Source organism: Acanthochromis polyacanthus, chromosome 6 (genome assembly GCF_021347895.1).
Source record: "Acanthochromis polyacanthus isolate Apoly-LR-REF ecotype Palm Island chromosome 6, KAUST_Apoly_ChrSc, whole genome shotgun sequence".
Classification (NCBI taxonomy): domain Eukaryota; kingdom Metazoa; phylum Chordata; class Actinopteri; family Pomacentridae; genus Acanthochromis; species Acanthochromis polyacanthus.
The window spans coordinates 9,622,282-9,630,829 of NC_067118.1; the positions used below are offsets into that span (position 1 = coordinate 9,622,282).

Consider the following 8,548-nt stretch of genomic DNA (forward strand, 5'->3'; position numbering starts at 1 on the left):
TCTCCACCGTCTCCGCCGCAGCCGCACACCCCCCGCGGACGGTCTCATCAGTCCGGTGGGTTTTGCACTGCACTTTTTTTTTTTTTTTTTGCTGCGGACCAGTGAGGCGGCAATGTCGGCAGAATTTTAATGAGGCGGTGGCCTATACCGACGAGGCAGGCCACCTCGCTGGTTATATGGGAGGGGAAACACTGTTGTAGTTTGTTCATTAATTTTCAGAGAAGCTATGCTATTTTCTTTACAGTTCTGTTTTTCTAAAGAGAAAAAATAGCGAGAATTTTTTTCGCCGTGTTCCAGCCACTTTGTTCTTGAACGAACAAATACCCCTTTAGCTTGTTCAATATACCTTTTGTCAATTTCCTCTTGTATTTATTTCAGCCTAACTTCATCTTCTTCCACAAGAGAAGGTTTTGATAACAAATTATTTAGTTCTTCCATTAGTTCAGTCTCTTTTAATAATCTTTGTTTTTTATTTTCTTTACTTCTTCGGATTGCAAGCTCTCTAATTAGAAATTTAAAATATTCCCACTTTTGTTTATGATTAGAAACATCGCCACTGAGTGTATCGGCAGCCAGCCTAACGACAGTGTCACTAAACACACTGTCATTCAACAAATTGTTATTGAACTTCCAGTATCCCCTTATTTTCTTGTTCTCTTGATCTGTCCCTTTTAAAAGAATGGTTATTAGTTTGTGGTCGGTTAAAGGGGCATATTTATGCTGTATGTGTGTAACATATTGAATACATACTGGAGACGTATACCACAGATCAATTCTAGACTGAAAGGATCTATTTGCATTGGTCCAAGTTCGCTCTTTTGTTATTGGATTTAAATAACGCCATGCATCTACCACAGAAAGCTGATCTGAAACAAATGTTGTACTTTTGAATCTATTATTTTGAGATGGTCGAGGGGGGATTCTGTCTATACTGTCATCTGGAGCATCATTATAGTCACCTCCCATAATGAGGAGAGCATCTTTATATTTTACTTGAAGTTCTTTCAGTTTAATGCACAATTGAACAAACATATTCTTTAAAAGAGCAGAATTATTGTAACCGTATATGTTACATAAGAAAAAAGTAACGTTATCTAATTTAACTATAACAATTAACCATCTTCCATCATCCGAAGTACTGGATTCTATGATGTCGCCTTTAAATTTCCTGAATAGAATAGCGACCCCTGCTGTCTGCGTAGATGCATGGCTGAACAGACAATGGTCGCCCCATTGAGATTTCCAGAATTTAACGTCATTACCCACAGAGTGTGTCTCTTGAAGAAATACTATATCAGAATCTTGTTGTCTACAAAATATAAACAAAGCTTTTCTTTTTGTGATGTCCCGAATGCCTCTAACTTTTCATGAAATGATTTTCAGAGTTAAATAAATAACTTGTCATTCCCAAAAAATAGGACGAAAGAAAAACAAACAAAAGAAAAAAATAACAAAGAAAATAAAAATCGAAATGGTTTCTCTTCATAACGTACAAGTCTTTCGCCTTGGAGACGCCTGCTGGTCACCGGAGGAATAAAACTGACGTCGCCGGCCGCTGTGACGTAGTTCCTGTGACGCGCAGAAATTTTAAACTCTCGTCCTTCTCAGTGATGGCGGCTTCGTTTCGTTCTCTCCCTGCAAGCTGTAATAACAAATGGTACTACACCCGGCAGCAGATCGACAACAGCCCATCCCGGCGAGCTGGACTTGATCCCGACAAGGAGCTGTCCTACAGGCAACAGGCCGCCAACCTGCTCCAGGACATGGGACAGCGGCTCAATGTGTATCTTTTGTCGTGGGTCGACTGGCCTCTCGGCTAGCCAACATTAGCCAGCTAGCTAGCGAAGTTTAGCTTCTCCTGGAGCCGGCTCGGCAGAGAGCGTGGCCGGTGTTTGTTGTTGTCTTTCACTCGACGGCTTCTCTGTTGTTTTGCGTTTCCAGTTTGTTTTACGCTTTAATTTGAGTTTTTTAAAACGTCTACGGTAGCTCGCTAACGTTATCCGAGAGCGGCGTAGTTGACTAACCGGGGCCACGGCGGCCTGTGTGGTCGACGGGCCTTCAGGACGTTAGCATTAGCTTCGCCTTCTACTGTAAACGTCTACCAAGAAGAGGTGTAGAGTAGATCAACGTGTTGTCTCTGTAAACATCATCATTCGGTGTGTTTTGGAGTCTATGTTTGAAATATTTTGGTTTGTAAGTTATTTATTTTCCGGTGTTATTTACGAATGAACCTCTTCCGGCTAACCTCTGATGTGTTAAGCTAGCTGCGGCTTCAACTTTGTTGTTCTGCCACAGATGTGATCATGATTGCTAGCTAAGTTAATCGTCTTTGATTGTGTTATTTCAGCTGTAGACAAATGACCTCAGGTATTGTTACGATTTACATTCACAGTGGGGTTTTGGGGTATTTCCACTGTTTACCACTTTGTCCTTAACTGCCATGTATCAGGTCCCAACTTACTATTAATACAGCCATTGTGTACATGCATCGATTCTACATGGTCCAGTCTTTCACCAGATTTCACAGAAATGTAAGTATCATGCTTCATGTTCACCTTAAGCCCCTGTTGCAGGTTTTGGTACCAGTATCAGTCAACTCATGAGTTGTTGTGGTTTCCTCTCACCAGGTTATTGCTCCTGCTGCTCTCTTCCTCGCTGCTAAAGTCGAGGAGCAACCACGAAAGCTGGAGCACGTCATCAAGGTGGCCCATGCATGCCTCAATCCTCAGGAGCCTTCACCAGATGTACGCAGTGATGTAAGTATCAGGACATTTGGGAAATTCACCTGTAGGTGTGCGAGGGAGAGATGGTGTGGACTGGTGCTAATGTTTGTGTTCATTCAGAAGCAACAGTTTGACTCTAAACTATTACTAGCTGCTCTTTGACTTGAATTTTGAACGGACCAACTTCTTAGTTAACAGCTTTCATGTTTCACATTTCCTTTTTCTAGAGGGGTCGATTTTTGTAATGTCAACTTCAACGCTGATACTTCTAGATGTGACTTACAATAAAGATAACAGATGTTTGAAATTTCTTCTTTACACCTGGTTTTCAGTTTGGATGTAATCTGGATACAGTTACTTGATGAAGTTTTGTTTTGAGCTGCTGTTCCATCAGATTTTGAGGCTGCTGTTGATGCATGGGTTGAGAGAGAGCAAAGGACAAAATACATCTCAGTGTCTGTATAGGTTTTCAGTCATCCGGGTATTGTGATGTCTAGCAGTTGTAAAACAAGAGCATTTGTACTTGTTATATAGCTTTAATTCATTTCATCACTTACCTGTGCAGCTTCCTCAGCTCTCCTGAGAGAGGTGGGTTTAATATGTGCAGATCTACTGCATATAATTGAACATCAGTGACCAAACCTTTATTTTGAGCTCAGGAAGCCTTCAGATCAGTGGTCAAACATTTTCAAACCACACGGTACGCCCAGTTGCTCTTGTTTGACAACGATTAGAGGCCTCCCAGTGTGTAACGTGCCTGTCCTCTCAACCTCAGGCCTACCTGCAACAAGCCCAAGACCTGGTCATTCTTGAGAGCATAATTCTCCAGACCTTGGGTAAGTTTGGAAGGAAGAGCTGGGTCCCTTGATTTCCCTCCAGAAACACATGTGATTGTAAAAAAATAGAGCTAACCTGTTTTACTTTTGTTCACAGAAACCCCATATGCGATTAGCAGAACCGGAATTTGACATTCATGCTTCATGATAGAAGCAGTAACCCATTGTTCCATCATCTCTTGTTTTTGTTTGTCATGTCTCTAACTTTTCACATTCCCTCTTTTTTTGTTTATATAGTTTAAAGACATTTGTGGTGACCAACACAGCCAGGACCTAAAATTAACACACCATTATTGTTTTTCATTTTGAACTGTTGAGATTTTCACATTGTCCAGGGTGTAATCCAATGAAAAGCGATATTCCGCTTTAGTCTGACTCTCCACACAGTGTTCATTTTCTGGTTTTCAGGGACTTTGCTAAAATTATTGGCATGGAAACTGGATTTAATGAGATCTGTATGGTTCATGTATTCAAGTTTTAAATTGGGCTTTTCGTGTATTTAATTGGTCTCCGTCTTTGTCCCTTTTTTATTGCAGCTTTTGAAATCACCATCGATCATCCTCACACTCATGTTGTCAAGTGCACTCAGCTTGTCAGAGGTGAGGATCAATTCTTAAATCTTTCACATTTTTGTTTGGAGATTTCTGCTTTACTTTGCTGATTGCAGATTTAGTCGTTACTTTGCAGGTTTTAAGTGTGTTTCTTTGTTCTCTTGTTGTTCCAGCAAGTAAGGATCTGGCTCAAACGTCATACTTTATGGCCACAAACAGGTATAGTCACAGTTCACTATATATTACAGACTGTTGTGTACAAAGCTATTAATTTATTCAGCGAGACATGTCAAAGATTTTGTGTGTAACGCTCAAAAACTCAATATACTGAATATCTGTTCTCTTTTCTCCTTTTTGTGTGTTGTTTTTTGTTGTCTTTTCTTGACCCCCTGGACACATCCTGCCACGTAGTCTGCACTTGACCACGTTCTGCCTGCAGTACAGTCCGCCTGTTGTGGCTTGTGTGTGCATCCACCTCGCCTGCAAATGGTCCAACTGGGAGATCCCCGTGTCCACAGACGGCAAACACTGGTGGGAGTACGTCGATCCCACGGTCACCCTCGAGCTGTTGGATGGTATGTGCTGTAAAGTACCTCACAATTCAGTTGATGCTAATAATGGAAAAAGTGAAAAACAGTGAAACATCAGTTAAAAATATGTCTGATAAATGGGAAGGATTCCAGCTGATTTTACCTTTTTAAACTTCCTGCAGAGCTCACGCATGAGTTTCTACAAATTCTGGAGAAAACACCGAGTCGGTTGAAACGGATTCGCAACTGGAAGGTACAACTTTTATTCTGCTGCTCTTTTGAGGTTTCCTGCAAGTTTTTCTTGACTCACTTTAACTGGGATTGTCTGTCTGTTCTGGCTTCCAGGCGGGAGGTCAGACGCCAAAAGTCAAGCCGAAAGTCCAGGAGGAGGGTGACCAAAGGGACACCATGATCAGCATGATCTCCATGGCCTCGTCAGAGAGCACTGTTGCCGGCCTGATGAGCCTCTCAGCCCCACCGTCCGCCTCCTCATCCTCTTCTGACAAGGGAGCGTCTGGCAGTGCTCAGAGCTGGAGTGGAAAAGGTCAAACTGGAGCTGAACAGCAGCAGCAACCCAACCACGAGGTCCATGCCCCAGCTAAGGTCTCACTGAGCGAGTACCGAGCCAAGAATGCCGATGTTCTGGCCGCCCAGAAGAGGAAGCTGGAGAACATGGAGGCCAGTGTGAAGAGGGAATACGCCAATGCAGCTCAGGCTCTGATTGGTCAGCAGCAGAGGAAGGAGAAGCAGCAGCATCATCACCAGCAGTCAAGCTCGTCCTCGTCCGACATGTCCAACCCTTCGCCTATTATTCTTAAAATCCCCCTGGAGAAGGAGAGGCACGACAGGAGCTCTCTGAAAGTTCGCTACCCACTGGCTGGTGGATGCGGAGGCAGCGGGCACAGCGGCAGCGCCCGAAGTCAGGATCCGGACATCAAAGTGAGAATACGAGTGCCTGAGAAACAAAGGGGGAGTTCAGGGGAGGAGGGCAAGAGCAGGGATAAGCACAGGGAACGGTCTAACCACCATCACCACCACCACCATCATCACCATTATTCCTCCTCTTCCTCCAGCAGTGCCTCACTCTCCTCCTCACACAAACATTCGTCTAGTTCCAGCGGGGCGCTAGGAAGCAGCAAAAAAGTCCCGAGCGACTCCTCGAGAACGAGCTCCTCGTCCTCCTCGACCTCGCGTAAGAGGACGCACTCCCAAGATCCCACAGCAGGCTCTCACCCGCCCTCTAAAGTCAGCAAGTCCTCCAGGAATCCCTACCAGCTGCCGTCCCTGTCTTCCTCCTCTGGGCAAACTTTGGGGCACGGTCCCGACATTCTCCCTGCGCTGGGCCTTCCCCACCACCAGGGGAGCTATTCACACTCCAAAAGCGACAAGACGGACACCAATGGGCACGGTGCAGCAGGCGGGGCCCAGTCGAATGAGTACCAGGACACTTTTGAAATGCTAAACTCTCTGCTGAGCGCACAGGGGGTGCAGCCGTCCCAGCCGTCCATGTTTGAGTACAGACCTCAGTATGGGGACTATCGGTACTCTGGCGGCTCCAGAGGGAACAATCCTAGACCCCCTCCACTGCCTTCAGAACCACCTCCCCCACTGCCGCCGTTACCCAAATGAGTTCCTGTTCAGGAGACCACGTTGTGTACATTGTACTTGACATCACAGACATCCATCTTGTTACATAAAGTATTGTATAATCTGTCTTTTTTTAAACTCACCCAGCATTTTTATAGACTTCGGTGTGACAGCAGAGAAATGTACTGGTGAGATAAATGACTTATCTTTTTACAGTGCACTTGTGGGGCAATAATGAGGCTTGAAAAGCTTGAAAAATGTGAGAAAAAAAGATTTACAGGAAAGTGTAGATAATATTTTTTGTTCCTTTTCTCCTCAATTCAAATGAAATGTGATGACGGGACCTGAATTTGAGAAAGTCAGTGTTTTGGAATCATAAAGAAACAAGAGGATTTTCATCACATACCTGTTAGGTCTTCTTACCAACTGTCTTTTTATAATGTTTTTATAGTGTGTTATTTATTAATTGAAAGTTTAAAAAAAAGAAACGGTCCCCTTTTCTACCTTTTTTAAGGTTTCCCCTCTGTTCTTTTTGGCCAGAGGGACATTTCTTCATCATGTCTGTACAGGCTAGTTTGACAGTGCATGTCTCGAAAGCCATCTTTTCAATATTTTAGTCCTTTTTATAAAAAAAAGATAAAAAGTTTTTGTTTTTTTTAAATAGCCATAACCTCAAAAAACAAGAAAAATAGCCCCATCCCTGGTGTTTATTTGCTGCGTTATTTGGTTAAGTTGTACAAAGATTGCAAAATGTTTAAAACAAACAAAATATTTTTTACATTTTGTTATGAAAAAAACTGCAAAAAAGAGATGTAAATTAAGAAAGCTTTTCTTTTTAAATTTTGAGTGTTGCAGTCATTGTTTTAAATGGTTGTAAAATATTCATATTCAGTTCTCTAATGGATACACTAAAGTCATACCGAGGACACACATCTGTTCAAAGAGTTTAAACATATCAACCCGCTACGGTCACTATGAAGGATTTGCCAGCAGGAAAAAAAAATGTCCGTTTTGTTTCACATGTACCATTTTCCTCAGGAGGTTCGGTCTTTTAGAGCGATCCCAGCTAAACTCAAAGATAGATTTCAGCAGCATATATAATATACATAATTTTTTAGCTGTGTTTGTATCAGCACTGCCGGGCAGGTCACCCTAAAATCATGCCAGAGTTTGGTGACCTCCAGCACAGTATATGAAGAGTATTATGAGGACACAATATCAGATTAATCACAGGTCATCTGTCTGTTTTTGTTCCATTTTGGGGATGATTTGAACATGTAAACCCCTGTGTATACCTGTCTGTTCATGCCGATCTGATTTTAATCATGTTAAAGTTGTCTTTTTGTCAAACTAAATTGGTGGATATCCAGCTTCAGATTGTTTTATTATCCATCTACAAGCCATTATTCATTAAAAAATGTTTGCATGTATTCTATAGTTGTGTAAAATCAAATATGGGAAGCAGGTTATCGATATACCTCCACCACAAGGTCTCAAGCATGAAGAAGTCTAGTAATTAATCTGAATTAATGTTTTAAATTTTGTGTTTGAGCAAAAATGAGAGGTGCTATTTGTTGGCAAGAGGATTGGGTATCACCTGTACATTTGATTCATATTCAGCTTTATATGGGTTTGATTGTGTAGTATTACTGCTCTTAACCTGCTCTGTTTAATCGGTTTGTAATCAACAAAAACTCTCTTTGTTTTAGGCAGTTCACGGTAATGCAGTACAACAAATCAGCCATACAATTGTAAGATATTTTTTGTTCCCTTGGTCTATGGAAAATATGCTGGAAAAGAAAAGCTCCTTGCTCAGGGAGCAGAGGTTTTATTAGTTATTCAACTCTTGGTTGTAACAGGGAAACGGTAAAAATGCACTGAATATTTATCTTAGTAGGTCTGCCTACAATGCAATTGACAAAGTGTTACATGTATAATGGTTAGACTATTAGAGTAGATTTCCGATATATCATTGCCATCCTTGAAACTTGTTTTATTTGATCCAGGCAAATCTTCCAATTTAAGTATTAACATTATGCTGTGAGAAAGTCATAAAAAACAAGGACACATTTTGTAATAAAATACCCATCTGTGAGAAAAACGGAAGACACTCATGCAACCTAACAATGCAAAAATCACATAGCTACAATAAGTTTCATGGTTTTTCATGTCTTGGTGTTTTTAGTGACACTCAGGTCTGGAAATGAAACGTTTTGGGACTTTTTTGTTTTCAGTTAAGAAAGTTATATGTGAACACTGTTCTTTTTGATATAATGTGGTTGCTTTATTCTCAAAGTCAATAAATATTTTAAGAAAACGTT

General features: G+C 41.7%; 1 protein-coding gene across 2 annotated transcripts; it reads left to right on the plus strand.

Annotated features, from left to right (window-relative positions):
- The first annotated feature begins 1,568 nt into the window (after positions 1-1,568).
- Positions 1,569-8,548, plus strand: ccnt1 (cyclin T1). 2 transcript variants are annotated; one of them, XM_051949294.1, is made up of 9 exons: positions 1,569-1,783; positions 2,450-2,531; positions 2,628-2,756; positions 3,499-3,559; positions 4,096-4,157; positions 4,274-4,329; positions 4,522-4,685; positions 4,823-4,893; positions 4,986-8,548. In XM_051949294.1, the coding sequence occupies exons 1-9, from the start codon at positions 1,611-1,613 to the stop codon at positions 6,267-6,269; spliced, it is 2,082 nt and encodes a 693-aa protein (XP_051805254.1). In that variant the 5' UTR covers positions 1,569-1,610; the 3' UTR covers positions 6,270-8,548. The 2 variants fall into 2 exon arrangements, with proteins under 2 accessions (XP_051805254.1, XP_051805255.1); XM_051949295.1 differs by having other exon boundaries at positions 4,277-4,329.